Source organism: Gambusia affinis, linkage group LG11, assembly GCF_019740435.1.
Source record: "Gambusia affinis linkage group LG11, SWU_Gaff_1.0, whole genome shotgun sequence".
In the NCBI taxonomy this organism is placed as follows: domain Eukaryota; kingdom Metazoa; phylum Chordata; class Actinopteri; order Cyprinodontiformes; family Poeciliidae; genus Gambusia; species Gambusia affinis.
This window is the reverse complement of record NC_057878.1, coordinates 23,437,853-23,455,849: the sequence shown is the minus strand read 5'-3', so window position 1 is coordinate 23,455,849 and position 17,997 is coordinate 23,437,853. Positions and strand designations below refer to the sequence as shown.

At 36.0% G+C, this 17,997-nt stretch overlaps 1 protein-coding gene across 6 annotated transcripts in view; it reads right to left on the bottom strand.

Annotated features, from left to right (window-relative positions):
* The window catches only part of LOC122840311 (partitioning defective 3 homolog B-like), a 218,629-nt gene extending 201,140 nt beyond the window's left edge, over positions 1-17,489 (bottom strand). For 3 of the 6 annotated variants that reach the window (XM_044132596.1, XM_044132599.1, XM_044132597.1), the window contains exons 1-3: positions 17,212-17,466; positions 16,416-16,505; positions 7,156-7,257 (exon numbers count right to left, since the gene is read on the bottom strand). In XM_044132596.1, coding sequence (XP_043988531.1) covers positions 7,156-7,257; positions 16,416-16,505; positions 17,212-17,259 — 240 coding nt within the window. In that variant the 5' untranslated portion in view covers positions 17,260-17,466. Of the gene's footprint in view, positions 1-7,155; positions 7,258-16,415 lie in introns of all 6 variants that reach the window. The other 3 variants (XM_044132600.1, XM_044132598.1, XM_044132601.1) reach the window with 3 other exon arrangements.
* Positions 17,490-17,997: the final 508 nt, after the last annotated feature.

The following is a 17,997-nucleotide window of genomic DNA, read 5'->3' as shown; positions in this document are numbered from 1 at the left end:
TATTTTGTTTTTATCTTTAGTGTGGACACATAGGTGATGTAAAACCACAAAATAAGCATTAGGTCAGTGGTTAGTTTATATTAGTATTATAACGTGACTATGAAAGTATTTCTGTTTACCATGCACAAACATTTAGATAATGCTTGGTCAATATTAACTCTTCTTAGTCCTTCAAAAGGTTGTAAAGCTATTAAAACCATCTGTCTACTATACATGTGATTTATATCATTTCACTGGAGTCTTTTATGCATTCTGACATTTTTCATGCTGTGGTTGTTAAATGTGTAAGATGTCATTGAATTCCTCATGTGAATGTGGCTGGACGTAACCAGTAGACCTTGAGAAGGGTAAAGGAACAATAAACCTTGTCTTTCTTTAGCACTTGAAATATCAGCCATTAGCCAAATTGTGAATTATAATTCGCAAGGTTCTTGCCTCAAAGGTAAATCACATGGACAAAGACTATTCATCTATACTAAAAGCTAACATGCAACACAGAAAGTATTTTAAAACTAGTGCACCTTGTGTAAATCAGAACCCTCAAATTAAAAACCAGATTTTTACTTGCATTCTAAAAACATAAAACAAAGAACAGAACCTTTTTTCCTCACTCTCTGACTTGAAATCAGACCAGCTTTAGATCAGTAAGGATTACATTAATTATTTATATTTGCTAAATGCAGGAATGAGTAAAACGATCTGTAGATTTTTTTAATTAACTAATTTAGAGGTTTACATACATTTTGTTTGTATTTGATTAGAATTGTCTTTCAAACCTAATGATTAAGTATCATATAACTCAACAAGTTTCTCAATAGTTCATTGAAATTCTGCAGGCCACTAGTCTTTTCCACAGCAAAACGTCTACAGAACATGATGCCGCCACCCCACACTTACCAAACAGGGTAATGTTCTCAAACTTTGAAAGCCTTCTCCTTTTTCCTCCAAATATAACAGCTGCCATTGTACTATCATTAGACCATTGGATAGGTATTCACAAATCACAAAATTTTGTTCCTGAGTATACTTACAAAGTGTAATATGGGCTTTTACAGTGCTTTTGTTGTAATGGATTCTTCCTCATTAAGTGGTCTTATAGCCCATGATGCAACAGGACTAGTTTAGCTGTGAATCACGTAATTATCTAATCTTACCAGCTTCTGTCAGCATCTTTACAAAGTCTTTTGCTGTAGTTCTGGGTTTTTTAAGCACATTTGTGCATTTTTCACCAAAACATGTTCATCTCGCAGTCATAAAATCCATCTCTCTCCTGAAAAAGATAATGGTTGGACACTCATGTAGTGCTTATAGAGGTATATACTGTTTTCACAAAGTGGCAGTTTCAGGCATCTGGATTGTACTACAAAAAAAGTTTTTCTGTTTTTTTTCTTTAAAGGAATACATAACTATCTGGTTTCAACTGTATGTCTTTCTGATATTTTTGATAAGTTTTATGTCATAGGACATTTCCGTTTAGTTTGTGGTTGAAAATGATTGTGGACTAAAAATTGATGCTTTAACAGTAACAATGGCAGCTAAGCAGGGTGAAGGTGTGGTTCTCATTGTAAATATATAACAATGTACGTTGATCTTTAATTGTATTTGTTCACTAAACCTAATATTGACTGTTTCTGATCAAGACTATGTGGCAATACCCCTGACCATAATTTATAAAGCTAACAATGTTTCTCAACAACCTCTAAAATACCGTTAACCTTTCAAACAAGTACTGTTTGCAGCAAGTCGAATTCTAGATGCAGATGAGATTAAATAAATGCATTAGGAAATACACTTCCAGCAAGGTAAATAAAAAATGCTGATGGAAATCCAAATTTTCTGCTTACTTCTCAGTTTCTGTGGCATAAAGCTCTGACTGTGCTTCAAAAATAAAGTGCAGATCATTAAGGTATTGGAAAAAAAAGGGGTTAGTGGGAGTGGGTGTATTAGAGGGGAGTGTCCATGTATGGTGATCTAAAAACAAACATGTAAAACATGCAAAGAAAAATCTAAAAAAACAGGTATAACCTTGGTAAAAAGAAAGTCAATACTCTTTCTGTTTTAGGGTTTTACATATTTGGACATCTGTACTTTACCAAGATCTCAACTTGTTTAAATCTGAACTTATGTGCACAGAAGCGATCATTAAAAATCCATTAAAGTAGAAACAAAAACTGGAAAAGGTCTGTGTATAAGAACTGGCACACACAGCCAAATATCTGGGAAAACAAAACAATTGGTTGGTGTTTCGACCTTCATTCACACAAAAACTCTGCCTTATATCACTAAAAATGATTACTTTTGAAAACTTTGACCAAAGTGGAGATTTGAGAAAATGCTATATTTGTGTTTGAGCCTGTACATGGGACTTTTAGGATCTCACACATCAGGTCACTGGGTGGCTAAAGTTGGTAGAGTATGCACATGGTGTACAGAGGCTACAGTTCCTGACGTGGTTGTCCTGGGTTCGATTCCCAGTATCTGCTATTTACTGCATGTTTTTCCCATCCCTTCTACCCATTTTCTGTCTTATTTACTGTAAAACAAAGGTCAGTAGAGCCTAAAAAAATCTTTAAAAAAATAAGAAAAACAAAATGATGCCTGAGTCATGGTCTGCAACAAATAGTGAGGCACTAACATCACATGTGCAATCATTGTTATTGAGTTGGTCATGTAATGAACTAAAGAGAAATTAATACTATATGAAAGAGGTGCAGATTTTTACATCGGCCAAGAGGCTATTTGCTTGCAAGCCCAACTGTTCGGATAAGCTGAAGTGCAAAAGGGAGAGCGCTTGCTTGGAGGTTAGCTGTTTCACTCCAACTCTCCCTTCCAACAAAGAGGCACAAAAATAAAATTGTCTTGTCTTGACCCAAACTTGAAATAACAAATGGTTGCACATTTTCCTCTGGAGTACTTTGGGGTACCAGGGAGTTTATGGTTGATGCAATGACTGGAAGGTGCCAAGGTTCTGCGTCCGTTAAACAAGCCATGTTCACCAACTACCATAACCCTATTCTTTTTCTCCCACCTTGTTGCAAAGAAAATTTCCCTAAGGGGACAATAATAAAGTGATACTTACACTGATACTGATATGTTGACTATATGCTGACTAGTTAAGTTATTTTGTCCAGGTGTATTGGACAAGGGATGTAGCTAAAACTTTAATTTGTTTTGAAATGGCCTTCTAGCTCTACCCAGATTGATAAACACCAAAATTAACTATCACTGTGGTCTGCAATTGGCATTGTGCTCCAGATCAGCAGACTTCCAAAACTCAGAGATGCTGATGATAAATTAAACATCAAATAACTGATCAAGCAACTTAAATGCACCTGATTAGTGGCACCTGGGTGCTATTTGTCCTCCTAAAACATATCAAAGCAGGAACGGTACAAATAGATTTTTACTCAATGTTTCCCTATGGTTTTGGTTTTACTTGATAAATAACGACATGGTTAATCAATTATTTATGTCACATACTCAAGGTTCATATTTAAAAATCAGGTGAAGGCTACATAATTTTTAAGAGTATTAAATTATTTTAATAGAAAGAGGGGTTACTTTCTTTTTACCTTGATATAGTTACCAATACAATACATATCTGATACCACTGATTTTTTTTAAACTGCATTTTGACCCATGACTTTAGCAGACTTCAGCTCTCCTCTGTTTTTCTTATGATCATAAATCCAAAGCCAGGCAGACTGCCAACAGTAAAACACTCATCTGGGATCAGGAACCATTTATTCATTTCAGCTCAGTAATACTACGAGAGCCTGGCTTCAGAATTCAATGAATATTTCACTTTCATTTTATATTCAATCTCTGGTGTTCAGGAATGTGCACTGCTGGGTGTTATTTTGTGCATTTTTCTGGTTTGTGTCAGTGCATCAGCCTTGCTTATGATGTGTGTGTTTTTCAGGAAGTAGTTTGCTACTCATCAATTGATCCAAGCATTATAATGCAGCTGTTTATGAGGTTTGACGTGCTATTGTTTGATTCTGGTGCTGCATTAAGTATTTCTCCCCAGAATGATATGGTTAGTGTGTATACATATATAAGTCCCCATTGTTAAGTACAGTGGAGGATCTGTGATGCTGTGGGTCTGAGCCTTTTCTAATGGATTTGGGAACCTTGTGATGAACGTTGAAATGAAATGGCATTTTAAATAAAAACTAAATCTTTGAAACAAAAAACGGTTATCGCAATTGACAAAGTTTTATGCTTTAAAAAGAAGGTTGGGCAAAGTATTAACACCGTGAAAACTAATTTTTGAGTCACTAGTGAGTTAAAAAAAACTTTTTCTTACAGTTGGACTTTATTTTCAATAGGTTAATGTACTGAAATAATAAATGTTTTTCTTCAATGTCCCATACAAAAATAAGCTAGTGTTAAAAAATGGGGGAAAAACACTTTTTCATCTTAACATCTTTTAACTTAGCGGTGAAAGTAAATGTTGAAGATACAGTATGTTACCACAATACACCAGTCCATTTACATGTAACACATTACACGAATATAAATCAAATCTGTGTACAAGATTTTATTATACCGTTTGCCCTTATCTAACCATGCGAGACAACAGCAAACTACTTCTCATATACAACACCAACCAGCAGAACAGTAAAAGCAAGTAACACAAACATAATAAATTACACAGATATACTTTTAATTCAGAGGGGAAAAAAACATCAGTTTTATTTAATATATACCAATTGGAACTGCTTTTATTTTGAAATCTTATTTTAAAAGCAATGTCTTTCATTTTCTGTACAAGCAATTTTTATGCTTACTACAATGAATCTGAGTCTTTGTGAGGAAGCTCTGCGCATATTAACAGAGAGAAAAGCAAGTTGCCCCTAGAAATAGATTTGGACTGTGACAGAATGTAGGTTCTAACACTCAGTTAAAACAGAGCACTAAGCTTCCATTTAGAACTACTGGCTGTTAAGGCCAGTAAATAACGGATTTAACCCGAACACTGTTAGACATTGGATTAGTGTGGGCATTTAAAATGAAGCTTATGTTTATTTTTCAAAATAAAAGCCTTTATATTCCCCTCAGGTTAATGCACCACCATAGGCGGTGCAATAATATTAGAATGCATTATATTCTTCTCTCAGGTTATTCTTGCCATCAGCATGAGTTCAAACTGCTCCATTTTACCCTTAAACCATGGCAACAAGTTTTTGTAATACATACACTCCCAGCTCACATGCTGGTGAAATATTTTGCTCTTAAAAACTTCATAGAAAAAGATTGTTGTTGAATTAAGAAAAAAAAAAGAATCCTGACTCATGGTTAACAAGAAAGAGAAGGCTTGCTTGAGGACAGAAAAAATCCTAACTTTAGCAACTTTGATATTAATTAGTGTAGGAAAATTCCCATATATTCAACTGAATTTAGACCTCCCTAAAGGCATACAGTGTGAGGCAAGGACACAAAGATACGTTGTGCACTACACTTTCTAGCCAGCAGGTTCCTTGGCTTTTTTAAGAAGTGACCTAAATGAAAAATTCAGTTCACCATAGGAACCAAGCTCATTAAAACGTGTTGACTCTGTTTAATTTGAAGAGGCATACAGTGAGATTCATTTGATGTCCTAAGCCAGAACGTCTTTCATGCAAGTTGTTTATCACATTATACCATACTCTATGATTATTAATTGATTATTAATAATCATACTCTATGATTATTAGCTCTCAAAAGCACACTTTTCCGAAGAGTTAAGAAAAAAAAACAGACACGTTCCTAGAGGGGGAATTAAGAACAAAACTAAAGATATATGGATTTGGTTTGCCTCAAGTAAATGGTAATGGTATTCCCTTCTGCTGAAGGCAAGTTAAAACCTTTACCTTTGAATTTTGCTAGAGAAGCAATATTCTATCCGAGGGGAAAGCTTGTGGGCTATAGCAGCTCAATAAATTGCAGTGTGAACATGCATACATTTAAAGTCCAACACACAAAATATACTGATAGCTGCATATACACTTTTTCTTCTTTACAGTGTATTAAGCTGTCTCAGTGACTACTTAGTAGGTAGGCATTAAATGTATTATACAGACAAAACAGACGTATAAAATATTTGAAGATTAATGCAGGTTTTTTCTGGAACTGTGTACACGGTATGAACAGCTTAGCTATGTAAGCCTGTTTTGAGATAACCATCTGTTTTTTGGCAAATAGACCATTTAAAGATTTCCTCCACAATTTTGTTTCAAAAGCCCATATATTTTTTTATATAGGCTCAGATTTCTCAGTAATCTTTTGGTGAATTTTTAATGCAAATGTTAAGCTTTACAATATATTTATGACAGCTATTTTAAGAGTGGTCTGAGTTGAAATGTGCAACATATGAAAACTGGAAATGGGAATGAAAATGGATGGAAAAGGTTAGTTAAAACAGATGTTTGGATGGCTAGAAAGCAAAAACCAAAAGGCAACTTATTTTGGAATATTCAGACATATATCTTGTGGAGTCATGTTCATGGGGCAATGGTAAAGTCTAAGTGCAAGCGTCAAACCAGAATGCAATATAATGTCCAGTCTTTATTTAGTAAATCAGAAAATTGTTAGAGAAAAAACTAGAGTAAAACAAAAAAAGGAGAAATAATAGGAGAGGAAGATGTGGAAATGACAAAAGGACAAGAAGAGCTAATCACAGGTGAGTAGATGCAGCTGGAAGAAGAGCAGAATGGCAGGGTGAGGGGAACAAACAATCACAAACATAAATGAAAACTAAAAGTAAAAAAAAAATATTCTGGGCAAGACACTTCCTTGCCATACTCATTTTCTTTTCCAAATATTTTCAGACCCATATGATAATTAAATCAAATTCCTTACTTTTCAAGATTTTAAGAAAGTATGGAAATTGTAGCCCTGCGACAGACTGGCGACCTGTCCAGGGTGAACCCCGCCTCTCGCCCGGAACGCAGCTGGAGATAGGCACCAGCAACCCTCCTGACCCCATTAGGGAAGAAGGGTGTACAGAAAATGGATGGATGGATGGATGGATGGATGGATGGATGGATGGATGGAAATTGTAAATTTACATTAATAATTATTAGGGACCATTTACATAATTTGGATGTTAAAATTCCTTCCTAAGAAGAATAATTCACACAATGCACACATTCTGCTCTATAGCTTTCTTACCTTGTCTTTGTCCTCGACCAAATCACTGAGGATGTCATCAGGGTCCAGTATACCCCCATCACAGTACTCTACATGATGGGTTCGAACGATAAAATCTCCCTCCTAAGACAAAGAACACAATTGAAAATCAACAAGCTGCAAACAATTGATATCTGCTATCAGATAATAACTGAAATATTATTTTGTCATTTATTTAGCCTTTGAAATTCAGCTATTTTTAAAATCTCATTAGTTCTCCCATAAAGTCCCATATATATGTCAGTTTCAACTACAGAGGTCAAATGAAGAAAGTGGATATAGCCACCAGCTATCTTTATCCCAGTGCACCGTCATTGGTCTCAGTTTATAGTCATAGTTCACAACTTTTGGACCTTTCCACTGTTATTGAGAAAAGTTGTTTGTGAAGAAAGGTCAAATGTGCTTAAACAACTCATCCATCTGTCTGTTTGCCCTTTTAGTCTTTACACCATAGTTAATTGTTTTTAACTATAGTTAATTCTGCACATAAATTGCTCCTTAACAATCGGCATCAAGACACGTTTAAACTGCTATTAAGAACTGTTGCTGATGTGCAATTTCCAATTTATTTCTAAGAAAAAAATAATCTGTGATTAGGTCAGTTTTGCATGATCAAATGGAGTTACATTGCCCTGAAAAATTTGTAAACAGGTGAATCTGTGAAACTTTTAATAGGTGGGTATGAACATAACTATTTTTAAATGAAATAATACAGGTTAGCAAAAACACAGGTTTTTTTTCTTTTGGTGGAGACATTAATGCATAATATCTCCACGCTGTCAAGTGGCCAGACTAAACATGTCAGCGTACGGTGAAAAAGAGAGCTGCTGCCCTATATCTCTGGAAGGGTGTCACAAATACTTCACTGAGGTAAAAAGAAACTGTCAGCTCTTGAAAACATCATTTGTCTCCTTCCAAAAAAGAATACAGCCAAACTCAAACCATCCACAAACAACCTTATCTACAGCCTGCGAGCTTAAACAACCTTCTCTTCTTGACCGGCCTCCCCTCTGTTCCCTTTGTTTCCAACCTCCACACATCTTCCACATCTTTCTCTAGGTGCCTTGTACAGATTACGACTCTCGGCTGGCCCATTCTCTTTCCCTCCTAACCCCCTTTTCTCTGCTGTGTTGGGTCTGTGATTAATGACACCGACACAGAACTGGACAGCTGACTACACAGAGCTAGTTGTCGAACAACATATTGAGACAACAACAACACGAGCGAAAACACACACCCACATCCTAAAAGCCGCACACAGCCTACAGAAAGGTATCCATCAAAATATTACAGGGAGCTGCTTCATTACATCTTTCTTTCAGGGTCAGGTGTGAAGAACAGAGGAGCCACTCTGTGTTCCTGTACAAGCCTCTAAAGTCCAATCCACACAGAACGCAAACTTAACTGTATCTTATTTCACAGAACTAATTTAATTTGAGCACACAGACACAAAACTGAGACTGTTACAGTTATGACATATTGGTTCTGGCAGGTACATATCATGTCGTACATGTCAAAGTTGGAAATATCAGCTTCGTTATATCTAATCTAAAGATGACCCATTGTCTATATTACGTTGTATTTGCCATAAAAGGGAAAATTCTGGTTCTTATTACATTTTTGAAAGTGTTCTGATGTAAGCAACCTTGCTAAGCAAAACACTGTGTTGGAAAAGTAAAACTGCACATGATCTACAAACACATCATTCCCTTAGTAGGACATAGTGGTAGTAGCATCATGCTGTGAGGGTTTCTGATTAGAGCTGATGGGAATATGAATTGAGCAAAATACAGAGCAGTCCTGGAAGAAAATTAAAATAGAGAAAACATGGAGCAGAAGGTTTTATTCCAAGAGGACAATATCCCTAAAAATACAGCTTCAATGCACTGGCTTATAATAGAATGGTCTAATCAAAGCACAGATTTAAATACCTAACTTCTGACTAAGGTTCAGCTATCTTACAAAACGCTTTCAGATGTAATTATATTAAAAGGTAGTTCTACTGACAAAAAGGGGGTGAATGCACACTTTTTTTCATTTGTAAGATAATTAGAAAATTAATTGTCATTTTCTTTTCTCTTCATAATGATGGAGTACTTATGTGTTGGTTTAGAAGACACACGATACATTTACCACACATACTGTGTATACAGCTCATCCAGAGAAAAAGAATTTACTTGCAAAAGCTCAATAAAAAAGGGGAACTAAATAGAACTAAATTCATTGAAGTTAGTGGTTGTAAAGTGACCAAATGTAAAAACGTATATAAATCTATACTGTATTTGTATATCACATTGCATGTTTAGTAACTTTCAATAAAGTATTCTCACAAGTTAAATATAATCTCTGTCCACTTCAACTGCATTTTTACCACTGAAAATCAAAGCATTTCACCAGTTTTTGTTGTTGTTCAACAGCTGGTTGAACGTGGGTTTACTTTAGCTTCTCATGATTCCTGTTTTCCTTTCCAAATAAACTGCAGTGTGCTGTAGTTTATTTGACACCAAGCCAGTTTACACATCAGCACTGTCAACTGTTAGTACTTGGCATATGTTCAGGGGTTTTTTTTATTTTAGAAGAATTTTGAAGTCCCACTTTGACATTGACACAACTGCATTGGCAATATTACATAACTTCACAATCTCAATCCAAACAGTGCTTACAAAATCTACATATTCATCTCGACTCTCTTTTGACAAAAAGACATGGCAAACATAAAATTATCTTTATTCTTTAAATAGAAGTGAGAAGAGAAGGTTGTGCACTTTTCTGCAACCTGTATGGATTTTTACAATGATTACATATTGAATATGTTTATACAATGAGAAAAAAAAATTTAGAGGAGCATAACTTTTCTTTGTTATTTCAATCATACAAACAAATTGATCTATTTTGCAAGTAGGCTAAACACTACAGCAAATACTGTCTGCATTTTTTATTCTTTGTATATTGATCAACCACAAAACTTTTAATTAGCTCTAACTTCTAGCAACATAAAATTACAAGGAAAGTTCACTTTTCTGTGTACTAAAGCCGAGTTTTGCAGGCACTAACCCGCTTGTAGAGAACCAATAGTGTTTTATCTCCATGAAGCAGTGAAAAATGTTGTGGCAGAAGTTATTTGCCTTACACCAACACCCTCATTCCTTTGGTGACCTGCAACTGTTTTTAGGTCATCAACCGCCCCTCTGGATCTCTTCTTAAAGCAGGAAAGGCACAAAAGTAAAAGTTGAAAAGTTAGAGGGTGACTTCATGCAAACTCAAGGCAAAACAGAACAACTTCCTCTTTGAAAAATTACAAAATAATTAGGCTGTATGGAGTTAACATCTTCACCCGGCATGACACTGTTGAACACTAGCTGGTGTTTGTTAACAAACAAGTAGCATTTGATTAGTAATTCTGGCGGAGCCCTGGTAGCATATTGAATGGTATTTATTCAACAAAAAATTATGTCTTATTTTAAGTATAAAACAATAAATGTTAACAAAAACATCAAGTGAGCTTCTGATATTTCTCACTCCATTGCCACCATTTTACCGAAAACCTAAACTCTGTGGCCTGCTTCCTAAAAAAGCAGACTGGTGGTCCTTAATCTTCTGCATGATATTCTTGCATTAGTTTGTTGTGGAGTACCCTAGATAGCAGCTTAAAGTGCTAATTTTCTGTCATGGCTTGTAAAAAATTAGAATATTTACCGCAGGTGACTTTATTCAAATTCATCTGTGATGTCTGAAACATAAAACTTCAGTATGAATGCATACTATACCTATAGATATATGAAGTAAGAGTTCCCTAATTCTAAATTTAAACATGTGAAGGTGTAACACGTCAGGGGTGTGTTTACAATGTACTAATGTAGGAAAAGTACACTTATGTTATATCTATTAAAAATATTGATTTTGAGTAGATTGAGTATTGATAAATTTCCAAAACTTTGTCTTCTCTGCCAATACAAAAGCCAGTGTTGCTGCATACTGTTTAACTGAAGTGTAGCCTTTTACAACAAAAATCACTCTGAACCACATTCATTAATACTGCAAGTTATAAGCAGAACAAAGTAACGTTTGACTGGTTTCATTTCCTACCTAATCACAACTGAACTACTGTAGACACAGTAGGTACTGTTTTCACAAATTTTCAGAACTTCCTCTTAATTAAAACCTAGGAAAACTGTAACATTCAAAAAAACAATCAGTATTTGTTCACATTCGAAAACCCCCATGAACACACTCTGCAGTTTCGTTAGTCAATTAAGAAAGTCCGTCAACATTGTAATAACTTCCTGGTGACTCCCCATGAAAACAGCCTCCACTTGTTACTTTTCTTTCCTTCCTCCCTTTCTGGCGCCTCTTCTTCTCGTGTTTTGCAAGCTAGATACCTATTTGAAAGACTTATTGATTTCCCCACAGTGACCTGTTTGAAATATATTAGTATTTTTCTCAATACAGCCACACACTCTTCCACAACAAATTCGCATTCATAAATCAAGACTGATAGCTCTAGTTCCAGAGCTGTTTCTTGGAAATAAATCATATAATTACAGGTCAAGCTGAACTGAGTTGATTGATAAATGTAACATGCTATTGTTGCCTTATAAGAGTGTACAGACTACTTTGAACATAATACTGCAGTATTAATCCCTCACACAATTTTCTGGTTGTTTTATGGTGAATATAGCCTCTGTAAAAAAAGGTACATTTGAAGTTTTAAGCCCCAGTGCCTAAAAGTATTTTTGGCACAAGAAAATCACTAGAACAACAGAACACCAGGCCCACAGTGAAATATAGTGGTGCCTGCATCATGCTCAGGGCTGTTGTACTTCTGATGAGAAGTTTTCAAATCAAAATTAATTGAATCATGAGCACTTCAAAATACAGCTATTCTCCTCCGTACTTTCTGAGGAGAAATTACAGAGGGTGCAACCTGAAGTTCAGCAGACATTGGAGATGATATGTGGAAACAACATTAATGTTTATTCAACATTTCGTGCAAAGAATATAGAAATGACAAGGGGAGGAGTTGGAGCAAAATTGCTACGCAGTTGATGAACCCGCTAACTTTTCAGATGTTCTTCGTTAAGGTGACATAAATAGGTTGTAACGATTTTCATTCAGTCAGGACTGACACTAGCCACATGTATTGCAGGTAGATTGTAGTAAACATTGATTAATGTCTGGTATTAAAATTATTTAACTGGACTTGTAGCCATTATTTTGTGCCCATTGTTGGACACCACATCAAACCCAATCGAACCGTTATACCTGGGATTTCTGTCGGCTAATGCGTGGTCTCTCAGGTTTTGAAAATGAGCCGACAATCGGCCGACAGCTCTAAGATTGTGTAGTGTGCACTGGGCATTACACCAAGAAAGTGAGGAAGGGAGGGTCAGTGGAGAGCATCAGAGTTGAGCTTTTTTTCCATTCAGGGTCATCAACAGAAAGAGAAAAGGGCCGGAAGAGACGATAGAGCCAATAATTAAAATGACGTTGATAGTTTTAATTTATCGTATGATTAATTGATTTATCGTTTATCGCGACAGGCCTATGAACATTGAATATTTTCTTCTTTTTTTATTTATAATACTTTAACGTCTCTGTACTCTTAAAATAACCTTGAAATATTCATATGCTAAAGTAGGTTAGAATAACACAAGCCGTCCTTGATATATTTATTCACATCATTATACATGATGTGTAGTAGCCTGCAGTTTGAAGACCAAGACATTTCTAAGCTAAATAAAACAAAATAGCAACAACAACTACATAAATGTTCTATGCTCATTTCACAGCTCATTTTCAAGGAACACACTTTTCAGGCCACTTAACTAGATTTTGCTTTCCTCTGTTAAGCAATGGCTTCTCTTTAACAATTCTGAGAACTCTTAACAAAAGAGCTCATAAATGAGCCTAAGAGTGTCAATTTAAAAGTGATGCACATGCAAGAAAGCACAAGATAATAAAAATCGTTTTAATACAACACTGAACTCACTAAGTAGCATTAGGAATATGGGGGAGGGAAGGCTGAGGAAGACAGACAGAAAGCAAGCTGCCTCAGTAAGAATTTTAAAATGTGATTTGCCGAGCACTGTGAAGGAAGATTAGGGAGACTGGACGGCTTTACAACACAGACACCCCAGCTTTCTAATCCTGAAACACATTAACGGCAATAATTATACAGCTACAACCGATTAGTGTTGCAGAAAAATGACTGAGTGACATGAACAGGAAGGGGGTGGGGAGCACATGGGGAAAAATACATGGAGAAGAAATACAAAGAAAGACATAGTAAAGACGGATGTGATGAAGCAATTGAGAAAAACAAAATTCCCAAGGAGTCCAACAAGAAAGGGAGGAGAAAGAAGTGTAGAAGTCAATAGTTATAAGGTTGTGAAACGAGAAGCAGAGAAAAACTTTATGCCAAAAAATATGTATATTTCTCTTAAAATTAATCAAAATTATGAGGAAGAAAAGCATAATAATGTTAGGACTTGTAGGAAGAGGATTAATTGAGAGACTTACAATGGAAGGAGGGAAGATGGAGAAAAGAACAAAGAACAGCAAGCTCAAATTCACTCACGGTGCAAATCCGGGCCAAATAATTTCTTTGACACACGTGGAAAACCATGTGTTTAAAGATTTGATTAATGGAACAGAGGGGTACAGAAAACACATGCAGCTTTCACCTTGTCTCTCAGTGAACATTAAGATCTAAAATGTGCTTAATTAAGTCAAATCTGACAAAGTCCGGCACAACACAGTGTGTGCTCGTTTGTTTTTCAGTTTCATTTAAACTAATTTAGAGATAACAAAACAGTGTCATCTGTGTTTCATTGGGAATTTACAAAGTTAACAGATAAATTTGTAACTAATCTGCTACACTGCAGGTTTTAGTAGGAAGAACTTTTTAAACCTTCATAATGAAACATTAGTAAGTTGCTTCACTGACAGTGGACCTCCAGTATTCAAAGTATTCCTGTGAACACTTGAAAGCCATCAACCAATAACATGCACAAATTAATAAAAAGAAAATTGTAACTTAATTGTTACTAAATGTAAATTATAACATCATAAGGAAAATATAAAGTAAAGACTTTTTAAAAAGCAACATTTAGATATCAAATTTAGGACGTTTTATTACCATATGGATCCTCATTCACACCAGTATGTACACTAGCTAGAGTGGAGAATAGACTTTAAGATACTGTTGTGAGTTTATTAAGTTACTTAATGGGTTAGCACCACAATACATTAAAGACCTGCTGCTATTGTGTCGATCTTTCAAACCACTCTGGTCATCTGGTTTTAGTCTACTCTGCGTCCAAAGAACCAGAACCGAACATGGAGAAGCAGGATCACTTTCCATGCACCACAAATCTGGAATGAATTTCTGGAAAACTGCAAAACAGCCGAAACTCTGAGTTCCTTTAAGTCAAGGCGAAAAATCCATCTATTTAGAGTTGCCTCTACTTAGTAACTGGAACACTGATCAACATATTTGAAGTCTATTTGCTTGATTATTTTGATTTTGAAAACACTGTTTTGGTAAAATGTGCTATACAAATAAACTTGACTGGACTACTAATTATACGGTATACAAGTACAATCAAGTACACCACGTTTTCATTACCTTACTGAATGCTATCACCCTCCCTCGCAAAGTTTGAAGAGCACACACACTGTACACTACAAAAAAGCTCTTGTCACAGCATGTTTAATGCCGTGACAGGTTCAGTGTCCAGTAATCAATAATGACTAATCGTTAACACTTTGTGAGCTTATAGAAAGCGAATATGAGCTACACAAATCTAATTCCATTTGTTATCAGTTTGCAAAACCAGTTGGTTTACAGATGTAAAAAAACAGAAAGCCTTCCTAGTTCTATATGGATCATTTCATTAAAGGGGAAACTGCACAAAGAGGAAGCACAGTTTACCTGAAGGGGAAATAAAGCTTTTAGCTCTGTGTGCACAGCACTGTGGAAGGTGGAGAAGAGATGTACTGGTGTGAAAGATAAGAATGATAAATGAGAGCTATGTGGGCTGAGAGGGTGGTATATGGATAGCAGATTAAAAGGCAAAAAAGGTGCAGAGAGCACAAAAAAGAGGAAAATGAGGGCATCTCTCCAGCCAAAGTTTCCCACATACACACACTGCTTCGACACATCTCTCCTTCAATCAAAACTGAACCTATCTATCCATAAGGCTGCTGTGCTTTTTGAATAATGGACCCAATATGAAGCAAGTCACTGAGATGATTTGGTTGTCTGATGGAGGTCATGGGGTTCCTGCCCTGAGAGCAGTGCAGGGAATCAACAGCAGTCATAAAGGAATCACAAGACGGAGTCATTTGCATTTTACACTCACAACTAAATTGGAAATGACTCGTGTCTGCTCCTGTCTCGGCCATCCCGATTCATATCAGATACGCTTTTAATTTTTTATACAGCAGTTATTGAGAACCGGACCTCCGTGGCTTTGTCTAATTTCCCAAGACTTAGGGCTCTGAAAATCTTATGGTTCTTTAATGATATAAAAATGAAAGAGCTTTTGGATGATTTTCTTATGTCTTTAGGGACATCAAATGTTATGAAAGTACTTTTTCATAAAAACGGATCTTAGCTCTCTTCTGACATTCTTCATAAAAGTCTTTGCATATTATTACAAAATAATAAAATAATGAATAATCTGTCTAGTTGATGGCTGAAAAGTCTGACCGTTTGAAAGAAAAAGCAAAAATTGTTCATGGTTTTGTTCATTTTCACAAATACACAGATCCATCTGGTTACCCTTGGCAAAGTTGTTAACACAGCTGCCTTTTAAACACTGAAGACACATACCAACGATTTGAAAACATATTGTTTTAGAACAATATGTTTGTACATTTCGGCCATTTTTTTTCCATTAAAAATAATTGCACCACCTTCCACCTACAAATTTTCAAGATACAAACTACTCTATTCAACTGAATAAGATGTGTATTCAGAAGTTCACTATTTGGAAATATTTCTGGTTGGACAGTCAAGTTTGGGAAATGAAGAGTGTCAGCCACTATAAATATGTTTTTAAAACAACACCTCACCTTATACAACTTATACAACAGCTTTAAAATGTTGTGCGGTAATACGGTCATGAGAAACCATGGTACTTTTACTCAATATTGTCATACAATTATACCGGCTGAAGTCAAAGCATCACAATAGTCAGAAATGGAGATCATACAATAATAAAAGTACCATTAAATACCTGCTCCAGTAGTTTCCTGTATCTCTGGGTGGCTTGCTGGATAAGATCCCTCACAGTCCATCCATCCTTACAGGGCACGACTACTCCTGTCTGTCCAAAAGTTACTGTCACCTTCATCCTCAAACACTCAGCTTTATCCGAGATAGTGTAACAGATGAAAGGGAGGTAGGATCCAAATTGCAAAGTGCACCACAGACAGGTTTACGGTTGTGATTAGGCACAGAAAAACTAAAAAATAGTTGGCAGAAAAACAGGAGTGGCACTAGGCTGCTTTTGTGTAGATGCACAGATAAACCCACAGAACTCAGAGCAACGTCTTTAAAAAGTTTCCAAAGTGAAATGTCATTGTGATTTAACAGGCAGCGGTCAGCACATAACTGCAATTTTAATCACCATGCAGCGGTCATCTCGGTGGACACCTCCTCCCTCATCTCTCAAGTTTTGCAGATGCTGCTTCTCGGTTAGGTCAAAGCATAAACTAAGTTTAATGAAACGTAAAAGTGCTGCGATCCTTTCATGATCGGAGCTCATAAACAAGAGGTGTGTCGCGTTATTATTCCTCTTTGGGACTTTACCAAGTTCTGATAAAGAAAAAAGAAGCTAGCGGATTAGCCTGATACTAAACCCTGGCCCCGGCTATCATAGCAAACTGACGATGAAAGCTTTCACATTTAGACATTTTTTATACTCACGCGTCTTTTTCTACAACTGAGCTTACTCCGAATAATTTTGGTGAATAAAAAAATTTTCGCATCGCGCTTAGCAAGCAGTTCCTGTGCTAGCTAACGTTAGCCACCTTAGCTGAACTTTGGAGAAGGAAGGGATGCAATCGCTCGGGCATCATTCCAGAAGTTTTCCTCTCGTTTCGAATCAGCCTTTTGCATTTACTTGATCGTCCACAGATGATACAAGAAAGCGCGGAAGTTATTAACCAGTCCAGTGACAGGCTGCGAGTGAGCTGAACCAGCGAAGAAAGACAACTTTACAGAGTTGGAAAAGTTTTGGGATTCCTCCACAGCCCCGTACGTTCCTGACCAGTTCCTGACCAGTTACTCCGCCGCCTGTTGCTGTCACTTTCTTAAAGGGATAGCGCCCCAATAATAAAGCACATAAAGCAGCGAAACACCAATATGTTTACAATGTGTTTTAGTAACTTATTTATGTTACATAAACTGTTTAGCAAACTATGTTTCTACTGCCGTTCTAATACTTTCACAAATTAGTACAGCATGTATGCAGTTTTGAAGAAAGCTGCATACATGCAGTTGAAGTATAAAAAACGAACTATGTCATATGCCTTTATACAGACTTTTTTGCAGTTTCATACAATGTTAATAAAAAACTATTTCTGAAAACAATCTATATGCACTGAAGCACTCATTTGTTTAGATGATGTCCTTTATCTTCCTTTTATACATTAAAATCTAGATTTATTGTTCAATACGACTGAGTTGCTGTTTTTTAGTAATTCAACGAGAATCTAGATTACAAAAAGTATAGTACTTTCCCACACTTTATCTTGTTACAGCTACAAATCTTAATGTAGTTTTGGGGTTACTGAGATGGGTTATCAGCCATCTCA